This window comes from Bipolaris zeicola, assembly GCF_000523435.1.
Source record: "Bipolaris zeicola 26-R-13 unplaced genomic scaffold scaffold_112, whole genome shotgun sequence".
NCBI classification, from domain to species: Eukaryota; Fungi; Ascomycota; class Dothideomycetes; order Pleosporales; family Pleosporaceae; genus Bipolaris; species Bipolaris zeicola.
Window position 1 is genome coordinate 60,376 of NW_006912161.1, and position 14,098 is coordinate 74,473.

The 14,098-nt window shown below is 51.8% G+C and overlaps 5 protein-coding genes across 5 annotated transcripts; 4 read left to right on the forward strand and 1 right to left on the reverse strand.

Annotated features, from left to right (window-relative positions):
- Nucleotides 1-840: 840 nt before the first annotated feature.
- Nucleotides 841-2,595, reverse strand: COCCADRAFT_6350 (uncharacterized protein; the record flags this gene model as incomplete). Its single annotated transcript, XM_007715649.1, has 2 exons — nt 841-2,347; nt 2,402-2,595. 2 exons carry the CDS (start codon nt 2,593-2,595, stop codon nt 841-843), a joined length of 1,701 nt encoding a protein of 566 aa, XP_007713839.1.
- A 670-nt stretch (nt 2,596-3,265) lies between these two features.
- COCCADRAFT_100282 (uncharacterized protein) lies at nt 3,266-5,017 on the forward strand (the record flags this gene model as incomplete). Its single annotated transcript, XM_007715676.1, has 1 exon — nt 3,266-5,017. The coding sequence occupies one exon, from the start codon at nt 3,266-3,268 to the stop codon at nt 5,015-5,017; it is 1,752 nt and encodes a 583-aa protein (XP_007713866.1).
- A 1,302-nt stretch (nt 5,018-6,319) lies between these two features.
- COCCADRAFT_100245 (uncharacterized protein) lies at nt 6,320-9,637 on the forward strand (the record flags this gene model as incomplete). The annotated part of the gene is made up of 1 exon (XM_007715677.1): nt 6,320-9,637. The coding sequence occupies one exon, from the start codon at nt 6,320-6,322 to the stop codon at nt 9,635-9,637; it is 3,318 nt and encodes a 1,105-aa protein (XP_007713867.1).
- Nucleotides 9,638-10,607: 970 nt separating this feature from the next.
- On the forward strand, nt 10,608-12,098 carry COCCADRAFT_100233 (uncharacterized protein; the record flags this gene model as incomplete). Its single annotated transcript, XM_007715678.1, has 1 exon — nt 10,608-12,098. The coding sequence occupies one exon, from the start codon at nt 10,608-10,610 to the stop codon at nt 12,096-12,098; it is 1,491 nt and encodes a 496-aa protein (XP_007713868.1).
- A 122-nt stretch (nt 12,099-12,220) lies between these two features.
- On the forward strand, nt 12,221-12,888 carry COCCADRAFT_51197 (uncharacterized protein; the record flags this gene model as incomplete). Its single annotated transcript, XM_007715679.1, has 2 exons — nt 12,221-12,501; nt 12,657-12,888. Coding segments are annotated over 2 exons (513 nt in total), but the record flags the coding sequence as incomplete, so codon positions are not given.
- Nucleotides 12,889-14,098: the final 1,210 nt, after the last annotated feature.

Consider the following 14,098-nt stretch of genomic DNA (forward strand, 5'->3'; position numbering starts at 1 on the left):
TTAGATGACGTTTTTGTATGTAATCCGACTTGACAATGGGCAATTATCCTCAAAAAGTGAGCTGGTTTTGAGGAGAGACCAGCAGAAGGATTTCGAGTTGCAAAAGATATTAGTTGGTAATTAGGAAGCAAGGTAAAGGCACGAACAAAGCAGAGGGTAGAGAGTGCTTTAAACAGTCGGATATGTAAGGGTAAGAACTAGCCAGCGGCAAGGCCGGAGACGTTGTCCTGGCCCATTGAAAGTATTTGATTGGCTCTGGTGCTGCATATGCATCTCATCATAGCGACAAATTCCTTTTTGGCGTATACGAGCTCATGTTGGTAGCTGCCATAGCTACGTCATGGCCTAATGTGCCCACCACAAAGTGGGGTTGGTTCAAAAACACGCTAGCAGCAACGAGCTCTTTGTAGCATTAAACATCTGGCGCTTCTTAGAAATCATCAGGTCATATATTTGAAGTGCAGGATCTTTGGTTGGATTTAGACAGCGTGAACGGTCTTGGTGGTGTGATCTACAAACTCAGGCACCGCCCGAGGTATGCAGTATGTTTCAACGGCGGAACGCGGCGGACATGTTGGGTGACAGCCTCCACCTAGCATGGAATCTTGTTTTAGACTCGGCTCTTCATCCGGACGGGGAACGATCTAGGCAAGCATCTGCAATTGGCACGACCTCGGCAGGAAAGGTTAGTGGTGTTAGTCTCGACGTCAAGATGGTGGAGCAACACTTGCAAGATGGAGGTCATTCAGTTTTTATTTTGCCAAAGACAAGTCGTGCAGTAACATTGAGGTCTAGCAGATCCTAGTAGCTAATTGAAAGTACATGGTTGCAACTATATGGTCAGTGCAGTCCATAATCACCCTCTGCAATAATTGTCCGCTGGCACTCTGCGAGGATAGCTGCTTGCCTGGCCACATCTGCCAGCCTCCCAATGACCATCTTGTTGCCATCCACGAAGCCATAGAGCGCATATGGTATATCCACCTCGTTGCAAAACTCTTGCACTAGCTTCTGCGTCTTCCTCAGGTTGTGCCGGGGGATGCGAGGGTACAAGTGGTGGATGGCCTGGAACTGGAGACCTCCATGGAAGAAGTCTAGCCACTGCGGACAGTCAACATCCATGGTCGTTCGCAACATCTTCTGGGCAAAGGACTCGTGAACACCCAGATCTGCAGTACTCATTGCGAAGTGAGACAATGTGATCTGTACGTGGAGTGGCGAGGTCAAAGCATGGGTAATGAGCACAAACCAGAAGCGGCTCCAGTTGTCTGGTATCGACTTGTACACGACTCCATAGCCGTACCATGTCCAGAAGACCATTATACCCATAATCTCAAAGTAGCGGTGCCACCACGCAGGGCCTTTCTTGGGACCTTTTCCACCAAGCAAATACATCCAAGACAGCCGGTAAAGGTTGAAGCGCGCAAAGAGCATGATCGGGTAGTACGTGTAGTGCTGGATGCGAATCATAAATTTCGCAAAAGCATCATACTCCATAACCCAGCCGTAAAAGGTCGTTGTGAGACTCTCCATGAAACGGTGCGTAATGGAGAACAAGGGAATGTACTGGATATCCGGGTCGTGTTCAGGGTGGTTAGTAACGAAATGGTGGACATTGTGGTTGTACTTCCACCAGCAGGCGCTCAAGCCACCCATGAAGGATGCAATGAACATTGCAATGGTAGAGTCTGTGGTGAAGTCGTGGGTGATGCCCATGTGTCCAGCATCATGGACTGTAAACGTAAGTTGATGCCAGAGACATGCAAGAGGAATGGCACTAGTGATGTACCAGCCCGCATGTAGCAGGAACAAGAATGCGGCCAGGAAGGAGCCGTAGCGCAGGCATTCAATGCCATATGCGCTATAGTTGCATTCGTACAGCCCTTCTTTCTTGATGCGCACCTGCAGCTCACGATACTTTTGTGTGATGTTGTCCTGGGTGACAAAGTCGACCGACGGGTATTTGGCCTTGTCCAAGTCCAACTCTTCCTGGGTTCTTCTGTCGAGAAGTGACATCTTTGGGGACTTTTGGTCAAGCTCGGCTGACGAGATGCTCGAGGTCGAGGAGGCTCTGGTGATGTTGTTGCCATTGCGCTTGCGAAGAGGATCGGAGGGTCGGTCTGCTGGTTCAAACAGCGGGCTGTTGTTGGCAGAAGACGAAGAGCTGGTAGCCTCTTGATCTGAGGAAGAGGCTGACGTCGCATACTCTTCTTCGGAGAGTTTGTCCAGCTCTTCCTGTGTCCTGAACTTTCCTCCTTGTATCGGTGGTAGGAAGTTGGTCCACCGGCCCTCGACTCGACCAATCTGGTAACGGCTCATGAGCTGGAGCGTTTGCGTGGAGTGGAAGCTAAAGCGTCTAGTTCAGCACTGTGTCGGTATTGTATGGTCGAACAAGACATACCGAGTGACTTCGTCTGTTGCATCGCGTCCCACCATGTGTCGGATGGCTTTGTCACCGCCTGGATGGTACGGCAGCCAAGCATCGAGCTTCAGGACTGCATTGTCCACGATGACAATTGAGCGCCCATTGGCAATCTGAGCCTCGATGTCTCGCCGGCTGAGCACTTTGGATTTCCTGTCTGTCTGGGTGGCCATGATTTGGCGCAGGGCGATGGGGTAGGATGTAACGAGAGTGCGCGCAAAAGATATAATGCAAGATCAATGGCCGCCTCTGCAGGGCTCAATTGGCGGGCCGAACCAACACTAGACAGATCACGTTGAAGCTCATAGGGAGAAGTGCATGTTTGTGGGGGTGGAATGCCGGGGCCATGTAGTGGAACAGGAGACGGTGAGCTGATTAAGTTGGTGAGTGGCTCCTGGTGGCGGCGGACCCTGCGGCGCCTTGCACGTCCCTATTGCCCCACGTTCCAATGCCCACCTAGCTGGTAGTCACATGATTGAGGCTAGAAACAACTATGGAACCCCAGCCATTCATGTACAGTTACGCAGTCTATGCGTAAAAATAGGGACGTGGGGTCACTTCTGAAATGTTGGGGATTTACACAGAGTTTGGCGCGATTGGGGACAGATAAATATGTTCAGTAGGCAGCCCTTTCCCACCTGGGCATGCGGTTCGCTTTGCTTCGGCCAACTCCGTCGTCACCAGATTGACAAGTCTTGACTGCACGCCAGGTCACTCCACAATATTAGTTCAGGCCGCGAACACTATATACAAGCTGCTCCTTTGCTCCCCCTCCCCTTCTCAGCACCCCTGAACAAACACGTAGCATAACCGTCACCTGCAGAGCAGAGACAGCCCACAGACATGACCAAGGATATCAAAGAGTTGGCGAGCGAGTGGCTAGAGCTGGACGAGGACAAGACAACGACTGACGAGATCTACAAACTTTTGGTCAACGGCGACCACGATGAGCTCGAAAGGAGACTGCGACACCGCATTGCCTTTGGTACTGCCGGACTCAGAGGACCAATGCAGGGCGGCTTTGCTTGCATGAACTCCCTGACAGTTATCCAAGCTTCGCAAGGACTGGCTGCATACCTCTTGAAGACCGAGGAAAATGTAAAGAAGAGGGGTGTGGTCATTGGCCGGGATGCGCGACACAACTCTGAGAAATTCGCCAAGCTCACGGCCGCCGCATTCGTGGCAAAGGGTATCAAGGTGTGGTGGTACGAGGAGCCTAGTCATACGCCCATGGTCCCTTTTGGTGTGCGCGAGCTTGAAGCTGCCGCTGGTATCATGATTACTGCAAGCCATAACCCGGCCAAGGACAACGGCTACAAGGTATACTGGTCAAATGGTTGCCAGATCATCCCTCCACACGACAGCGGCATTGCACAGTCTATCTTGGAGAACCTCAAGCCCGTCACTTGGGACACTTCAGTGGTGGAAAGCTCGCTTTTGGTCGAGGGAAGCTTAGGGCTAGTGCAGGACACATACCACAAGGCCATTCTCTATGCAGCACACCCTGAGCATGTTCAAGTCAAGATGGATCCAGAACTCAAATTCGTATATACCCCCATGCACGGTGTGGGACTTCCCGCAATGCAGCGATGTGCTCAAACTCTTGGAGTCGCTTCTCAGATGAGCATTGTCGAGGCTCAAGCACAACCCGACCCAGACTTCCCAACGGTGAAATTTCCGAACCCAGAAGAAAAGGGGGCATTGGATCTGGCAATTGAAACTGCGGAAAAGTCCTCGACACGCCTAATTCTCGCTAGCGACCCTGATGCGGACCGACTTGCAGTAGCGGAGAAGGTGGGTGATAAATGGCACATCTTCACAGGCAACCAGCTTGGAGTACTGCTTGGCTCTTACCTCTTCGAGCGCTATCCCACCTCGAAGCCGCGAGAGAAGCTTGCCATGCTGGCTTCCACAGTCAGTTCCCGGATGCTTGCTGCGCTCGCTAAGAAGGAAGGCTTCCATTTCACAGAGACCTTGACTGGGTTCAAGTGGCTCGGCAATGTAGCGCGACAGCTCGAGAGCAAGGGCTACGACGTTGCGTATGCCTTTGAAGAAGCTCTGGGCTACATGATCCCACAAACTGTGCACGACAAGGACTCGATCAGTGCTGCAGCAGTTTTCCTCACAGCCGCGTCACAGTGGTCGTCACAAGGGCTTACACCCTATGCCAAGCTGCAGCAACTCTACAAGTATCTCGGCTATTTCGAAGACGCAAACACGTACCTCGTGTCACCATCACCGTCGGTGACTACCTCAGTGTTTACAGCCATCCGTGCACTTGGCAGCCCATACCCAACTACTATCGGGACGCGGAGGATTGTGCGCTGGCGCGATTTGACACTAGGCTATGACTCAAAGAGTGAGGATCACAAGCCTGATCTGCCTATCGACCCGACCGCCCAGATGATCACCTGCGAACTAGATGATGGGGCCGTCTTTACCGTCCGAGGCAGCGGGACGGAACCGAAGATTAAGCTTTACATTGAGTGCCAGGGCAAGAGTAGTGAGGAGGCCAAGCAGGGTGCTAACGGCATCTTGGAGGATCTGCTGAGAGAGTGGTTCAAGCCCGAGGAGAATGGTCTCCGGCTGGCGTAAGAGATGGAGGGTGCGTAGGTATGTCGGTACCTTTGAGTCCATCGCAAATTACGAATGGGGGTGTCTGCTTCTCTTATACACGAGCTCCTCTTACCACTAGATCTGAGAAGAATGATAGTGTTTGTCCGCCGCGATTGATAGGCGTCCATCTCCTTAGATCAGACGGCCGAAATACTTTGGCGCCGAGTATTAAAGTAGGAATATATAAGATTCTTATGTACGGCATGACCAGTCTACACTTACTAGTGCTGTATACACCTATAGAGGATCTCGGATGGGAAGTCGCGTCATGGCCATTCTCGGATCGAACTAAACCTCAACCAGACACTTTTGCCCCAAAGGATCACGCAAGTTGTATAGAAGCGTTGCTGGTGTTACATGACCATCATGGTTGCATGAAGATGCTACTGTGTAGGTACATGGCCACACGACTAGCCGCGTCAGTTGGCGCGTCCCCCATGCAAGATACGCAAGACGCGTGCATGGCAAAACGATGCATCGTTTTCTCAGCCCAGACCCGGGTTGCCGAATGCGGGCCCTGTAGATGCAGCAGCAGTGCCGTGAGGATGCATCGCTGACGACAACAAGCCCCGTGGATAAGATTTCTGCCTGGCGCATACTTGGAGGTGCATGTGTATGCGCGTGGTATTTGGAAGGTTGGAATGGATATCGCCGCCACCGCCGCCGCTGCTGCTGCTACCACTCCACCGTGACAAATGGAAGCGTAGAGGGCGCAGCTGAAGGAGTGGGCGGAAGAGAGTTTTTTTTGCCTGGATTCCAGGGCCAGAGTCGTCTTTTTGCTTTTCGCAGCATCGCCCGGGCTGGAGATTGGACTTGATGCACGTCCAAGGGCCAGGGTGTTGTCGCCCAGACGTCGGCGGGCCTATCAAGGCATGGCCTCAGTGTTCAGGAGCCGTCCCGCGCTGTATCCAGACTCCGGGGAAGCGTTTGCGGCGCCGCCCACCACCCTACCCGTTGCTAGGTGCGTCCATGTGTGCATGCCAAAGAGTCACGGCCCAAAAGTAATCGATGGCCTCTCTCCCCTCCACATGCTCCCACCATCTTTGGTGCGTCACCCTCCCCTGCCGGCTCCACCCGTGCCATTAATATATAAATCCTGCGTCGCGTCCCCCTCCTCATTCGCCTATTTTCTAGAAAGCCGTCCAAACTCCCTCGGTATGCCCTGTTCCCAATGTTTCTCGGGTCGCTGCTAACCGCACAGCAGCCTCTCATAGTCGCAGCGAGTATGGCTCGATTCTAGACTAATTGCGTCCTCTGCGGGATGCGTAGACATCAGCATCCATGGCCGGGTTTGCAGACCCACCCACGCTACCACCAGCACCCTCGAGACGACCGCTCCCCAACGGACCATGCAATTATCGCGACGCCAGTCTAGGACCATGCGGATGTGACCAGTTCTGGGATAAGCTCAGCGCCGACTTGCACGACGAGAGCACTGAGCATCGTCCGGGGAGTGAGCGCTCGACCTGGTGTGTCTGCGGCCACCATGCCTGCTTCCATCTGAAGGCGTCGCGTGCGCCTGAACGGCGTGCGCCTTCAATTTCTGTCCCGCTGCCCTCACCTCACGCGCTGTGTGAGGGCCAATGCCAGACTCTGCCCACGGCGCCATGCGATGCGCATGCTGGATTGCGCCTGGCTGCGCCTGGCGGGCCCCAATCTATGCGCCTTGAGCGTTTCAATTCGCAGTTCACTCACAGCCAGCGACATCTCCTACACACTTCACGAGTCCACGAGTCGGGTCGCATAGCACAAAGTCAAGACACCCCATCGCAAGCTAGCACGAGCGGTCTCCCCGGAATCCCTTCCGTGTGCTTGCTATCTCATGAGCAGCGTCCAGTCGCTAACAACGAAATTAGGCATGGGGTGAGCCAGTCGCATCACTCAGTGACAGGCCTGGGTCTCTCGACAATGCGTTTGGAGAGCATGTGTCAGGTTAACCGTCAGCAGTCGCCTACACCGACTATACCAGACGATATCAACATCGCTGGGACCCTACAAACAAATCGCAACGAGCGTGACCATTCTTTGACCAGAGCGAACACGAATAGCCCATCGCGCGCTATACTAGAACACGTCCTTCCCTTCAATCGCAATATACAGCTTGATATACCTGGCGATACCATCCCAAACACATACAACCCTGAAGAATACGTGCAAAGCACTACAGAAGTCGCAACTCCAAGTGCAGGAGCTACCCCAGACCTGAGTGCTGCTGATCGGGCGGTACAAGAAGGAAAGAACCTGATTGACACTTTGGCAAGAATGACTTCAGATATGCAACCGCAGGCGGCCAGCTCACCAGAGCGACCAACCAATGCCACAATGCCTACTCAGCTTTTGCTGGAAAACTCTCCTTCAGTGCCCCAGGAACAGCTGCAAAATCTCTTACAAACAGCTTCTCCACAAGGACTCCAAAAGCTCGTGTCCTATCTCGCTCCGTTGCATAACTTGCTAAACTCGATACCCAACGTAGCTAACACTATGCGAGACCTGGGCAGCCGTCTCGATATGCTAGAGAATGGCTCCTTCAATTATGTGCAACCAGAAGACCTCAACCAGACCCTGGAGATGTACGAAGGCAGGCTTATTGAGGTAGAACACCGCGTGGACGAGCATGAAAAGATGCACCAAGCTTTAGATGACCACGGTAGTATCAGTTCTTTCAGTCGCAGACACATCAAGGACGTCAACACGTCTTTTGGATCAAATCACTCTGCCGACTCGACAACTTCATCGGCTCTAATACTCGCAGCCATGGATCGTAAAGACACTGAGATGGAACTTGATTACATCAAGCAAAGACTTGACGTGCTAGAAGCCGCGGCACCCCCCACCTCTCTGGCTTCTTGGGAGATTGAAGTAGTACTGCTGCCATGGGGGCCTGATTTGCGAGGCATCTGGTTCTCACAGGATGACCCAATGCATGACGTTGACAGGACCACAACTCAGAGCTCTGAAGAATGGACTCAAGCCCGGTCCTCCAGGACTAGCATGAGCACGCCAATGCTAGAAACGCGTAGACGAGACACAGACTCAAGTCCTTATCCGGGTGCTCCGATGCTGGGCAGTAACTCTGTGCTCAACCAGCACGAAAGTGGATGGAGCAGTCAAGACATTACTAACTGGGCCTCGGGATCCACCGACGACTGGCTGTTCCCCAAGGCCTGTGGAAGCAACAATCTAGTCTACAAGCGACTCCAAAGCCGTGGTTTCGTGCGAGACATTACACTGAGGGGTGCCAGTGCCAAAGACGTCCAGGAAACGCTGTCGAATGCTTTCAGCGACGTGTTTGATCATTTACAGTATGATGACAGCGATGAAAACCCCATGATTGCTGCTTATCCGGGCCTTCGGGCGTCCTACATTCCACTACGAAAGGTGCTTAGGGAATCACGACTTCGTTTCCTTACACCTGCCGAAATGTCAAGCTCGGCGTTCTGGACAGCCCAGTTTCTCGCATCTGGTGTCATGATGCGAGTATCTGGAGGAAAGAAAAGGCTGTATGTTACTCATCGAGAAGCCTATACCCAGCAGGTTGATCGAAACGAGTTTGTTGTCATGGAACAGTCATGGCCAGAGCTCCGACAATTGCCTCGCTATCAACCCGAAAAGAATTCGCAAACGGACGGCAACGATGAAGACTGCCAACCCCACGTCCCTGAAGCAGATGCCAAGGAAGCATGCTGGCAATTTGTCGAAGCGTACGATGCTCCGCCTGCTAGTATGCATTCTTCATTTGGTAGCAACCAATCTGTCCAACTGTCTATGCGACCTGCAGGCCGACAATGGCGACGATCAATTACACCAAGCTCCATCTTGAAAAAGCACACGCACCCAATCTCTCCATTGAGCGAGAATCATCCGCGACGCCCATCATCCCATCGCAATCGCACAGTGTCTGCCTCGGCAATGGATACATTTCCCCCTAGCTCGGCCAAGCGTCGCTACAATGGGTCTCCAATAAAGCAGTCGTCTGCTCCACAAACGGTATCACGCACACCCAGCCTGATGCCGAGGCTCAAGAGACGTCGCGTAACAGAGTCCGCATCCCCAAGACCACAAGAGGATGCTCGGGAAGAGCCCCAAGTTCCGATATGGACTGCAACCCCTCGGCGTTCTCGTGAACCGCCTTCACCGTTTTACTCTTCGCAACATCCATTGCCACGATCCTACTCCGACATCACAAGTAGGCCAAGTCAACGCTCTGTTACTGTGACTGGTAAATCAACTCCATTTGCTTATGCGACCCCTCACTCGGGTCCTTTTACGGGCGGTCCTGGCTACAGTGCCTACAACAACGGTGGTGACACGGAGCCAGACGATGATGACAACGCGTACAACGACGATGACGGCGAGCAGAGCTGGCACGGTGTCACTGATGGCGAGAGTGTTTCGAGCTCTGTTGCCGGCGCCGCCATTGGTGCTCAAGAGGGCGCAAGTTTCTCAGGGGACGACAGTGGCTTTGGCAGTGACAATGATGACGATAGCGATGCGCAGTCGGAAGAAGATGCCGAGGATCATGCACAGCGGCAGCAAGATGATGGAGACGAGGACGAAGACGATGTATTCGACTCTCTACTCAGTGTCATTGAAGATTAATAAGGGCTGTATTTTGTTTAACGGAGTAAGGATGTACATGTACACTTATCTCAACGTTTTTGTCTAGCGTTTTTTCCTTCTTGTCAAAACAACCAAGTTCTTTTCTCGCACTCCTTTTCCTTTTTCCTTTTCCCTCCCAGTAGGGTTTGTACATCACTCAAGATCTGGCGGCAGGTAAAATATAGTGTACGTCTAGCCACGCAAATTTCTTTTTCCTTTTTATGGCGGTTGAGTTTAATAGATTTGCTTTGGAGTCATCCCACTGTCTTGAGTTAGTACGAGAGAGTGATCATAGCGAAGTCAAGGGGCGTGGCTTAAATGTGGGTATGTGAAGGATACACTGACTCGAACCAGTCTGTCTGGGGAGGTGACCAGCATACTCTCACTAAGTCGCAAAATTTCCCCGTTTAGGGTACACACGTCCTCCCTTAGTCCTACTGGTCCGCAGACATTAAAGGGTCTAAGGCGATTTGCCAAGCAAGACACCTACAATAATAACTACACAAAAGTACCGCCTACTGCACGAGCTCTAACGGCCGCAGCCGAAATCGGTGTGGCTAGACCCTGTGTACAACACTAATTCTTTTAGATGCAGATCTCTAAAAGGCCGTTATCTGCACCGCCGTTATGTTGAGACAAAAGGTCCGAAAGCGAATTGAGCTGCTTTGCACGTTAAGAGTATTGTATCAAATTCCAGCCTGTATCTTGACATCTTCAATGATATCTCCAGGATAGAGGGTCCAAAGGCGCTTACGGATAGGTATCAGATGTATCGCTTGCTTGCTTGCGGTACTCTCGAATGTCAATGGTGTGGGGACGGCCTTATTCAGGCCCCCAGAGCGACAACCCCGGCCTCTTGAAAGGAGGCATAGCCATTGTGGAATGAACTTGGCATTTCTGGTCGGCGATCAGAACGCTGGCTTTAATTATGTCTGGACTTCCCTTGGTTCGTTGGGTATCGATTTTCGACATGTCACACTCCCACAATGGAGAAGAAAAAGCACCGCGTGTGGTTGACGAACAAACTGAATCGCAGCATACATTAATACCGAGAAGAATCGGCAGCCCTCCTAAACCAGCCGCCTCTCCTAACACGCGCGCCCAAGATATACCGATACTACGCTACAGACACCGTGCGCTTGGGATCATCGCATTCTACATTCCCATACTTGTTGTGCCATGGGTACTAACATGCATACTCGCCTATCACCCGGTGGGCCTGCCATCGTACATCCAAACTGAATTCACAGAAAGCAACATCTCAACACAGCAACGCATTATAAATGCCCTCGCAGTACTCAACTCTTTCGCCAGCATCGTCACTATCCCCCTCATCTCGGCATTGATTGCTCAAGCTGCAGTCGTTTATACGCAAAGGCGGCGGAAGAACCAAACGGTCAGTGTATCCCAGATTTTTGCGCTAGCAGACCGCGGATGGTCGAATATCAACATTCTCTGCGAAGCCTGGCCACCATGGAGGAGTAATAGGACAGCAAATGCAGATCAATCCAGACGGAGTGGGCCTGGCAGTGGGTTCCTATGGCTCGCTGCGTTGTTCCTTTTGATCTGTGGTATCCAGCAGCCTATCCGAGAGGGCTTCGTATCTATAGGGCAAGTCTTGGTCATGACCACCGAAGACAACCCTGTGGGTTCGCAGAACGGGCCCTTTCGCGGAGGAAGATATACACTCTTAGGGGTAGACCCAGAGCCAGACGACATGTCCACCATACCTGAAGGCGTAGTTGTCCAACAACTCGAGAATTCACTGGCTTCTCTCTCCTTCAGTGAGGTTCCTACGAATCTTTGGCCGGATCTACAAGATGCGGCTCCATTTGAACTGCGGGATGTGCCTCAGTTGAAGCAACTGGGACCTTGGGCACAGCCGGGTCTGGGTTTCTTCGTCGCTACTTTTCCCAACGGAACAATGACTGGTATTCTCCGACACCGCGCAATGCGATTCAACTCGACGGTCCAATGTACTGAAATCGAGCAATCTTCTTATCCCGTAACTTGCACGGGCGGAAATCCCTTTACCTCTGGTTTCACTTCATCCGGTCAATTTGGAGCGAATATCTGCGTTCCAGGTCAGCGTGGAAAGTTTCCATGGCAGCTTTCTCGCAACAGGCAGGACACTGTTGAAGATATTTTTGTGGATGTCAATACAACGGATAAGAATGATGCACCGGTAAGCTACACGCAACATTGCACTGTCAAGACTACGCGAGGCTATTTCGAGCTCGGCAACTATCGCAACAACTACATATATGGTCCCTTATTGGAGCGTTGGGACGAGCCAGACCCATTTGCAGATAGGGCACAGTACAACGACTACCTTTCGGATCTTTGGAGAGACGGCAACAGGATGGAAGTAGATAAAAATGGGAATGTGTTGAGTAGTTTCCAGGGACGATGGCGCCGTCCGTCAAAAGAGGATAGATTGACGGATATCCCGGGATGGTAAGAGATCTAGCATACATATACATGGCATGGATATCTGCTAAATGACTCTGTTTAAGGCCAGCATCCGAATCCACGCCATCAAGCTGGCCCATTGGCCCTACCTTTAAAGACACAAACACGACAATGTCAGGTCCATTAATGACCTCCGCCATCGCATTATTCGGCGAAAACTCCCTCTTTGCAGTCGCCAACACATCCACAAACGCCACCACGCCTCTCCTCCTCGACCAAATCTGTCGTCTCAACCGCCTCCCCTTCTCCACATTCCGCAGCTACCGCGACTACACCGCCGCATGTTCCTCTCAAGCAGACGATACCCAGCGCCTCCTCCAAATAATGCAAAACTTCACAACAGTCCTCTTCTCAGACACAACAGCCACAGAACGCTACCTCTCCGCAAGCATGTACGTCTTCTCTCTCTCTTCCCCTCCTCCCATTCTAACCTCCCAAAAAGCTTCCACGCCAACCGCGCCCTCCTAACCCAAACCTCGCTCAAAACCTCCGGCACAACCGGCCGCCCCCTACATTCCTCCCCAGGAACTTTCATTCCCGCCCCTAGCATCTCGCTCACAGGCGTAACCCTCGTCTCCCTCCTACTCCTCCTCCAGCTCCTCGGTCTCGCATACCTTGCATACTACATCTACAAAGTCCCTACCTGGGCCCCGCATCTCGACGCCCTGTCCATTGCTCGCATCACAGCTAGTCTCGACCGCGGTATCGTGCCGGGGCTGGGTGCCATGTATGCATCTGATATGCAGCGTCTGGATAGCACGGATGCGACGGTTGGGATCGTCGAGGGGGAGTACGCTTCTGGTTCTGCAGAGCCGGTGACGGAGGGTAAGACGGTGGAGTTGGGACTCGGTGCTTCGGGTGTGTTTACGAGGCGCTTGGCGAGGTTTAGAGTAAGGAGAGCTGAGGCGGCGAGCGAGATGGAATGTCGCTGTGAGGGGTGTAGGAGGCGTGATAGGGGAGGGAGTGTGTCGTCGACTTCTTCGTATAGGTAGATTTTTTGGGTATAGAGAATAGAGCATGATTCAATGACTACGCTCCATTTTTATGCCATGTATCAATTACACTGTTTTCCATTCTTCCTGCCTTTGTTTATTGCTGTCTCCAAAAACACAATTCATTATCGTCTCGTATCCAAAAAAACAGTGTGGGTATTTGTCCCACACCCACGCCGCCCATCCAAAAGATATTAATCTTGCTCCTACCCCGCATCTCGACGCCCTGGCAAAAGGGCTTTTAGTGGACCAGCAAATCGTGGTATCCAGTAACGGCCCCTCCAGGTGATCCTATGTTATCGACTCGCACCTCAAAGACCCGTTAATATGTTATAGTCAGTGAGTATATCGATGTAACCATTAATCGCGGACTTATCGCACGCAAACGCTCCTATTGTAGACTGGAATGCGGCCTGAGTCGTTGATAGCGGTCAAGAGGCAAGGTTTGAATGAAACAGGTTAACCCTGCCGCAGCGAGAGCAGAACTTCTCGCTGCCTACTTAAAAGAGTAGCCATCTCCCTAGTTAGATTTAATCCGATAGATCCCACTCGTTGAAGTATGCCTTTGAGGTGCTAGAACACGCTCTAGAACATAATTGGTGAACTCCTGAGATAAACTCATGGACCTCTCGTCACAAGCCTGTGAGATACTAAAGCATATCTAAGGACTTATTGTGTTAAATGCCTTTGAGAAAACTTAAGGACTTCTCGTTAATGATCTGTTGAAGTGAGTATGTTTAAATCAAAGGTAAGAAGGGTAAAAATGAGAAGGGGTTAGACGATCAGTTTGCGCAAGAGCTTAAGTTAGTCTATAGCCTCTAGCTAAAATGGCCTTTAGTTAATTTAATAGCGTGACATAATAATAGCTACTCTTAGGACTAGGTGGAAAGCGGATTGTCTCTAAGACTTTTGAGCGTTTTTAAAGGTAACGGTGTTACGTACTCGATTTCGCAGTCGAGGCACGTTGATTGCAGTGCTATTGGCTTCTAATATAGCC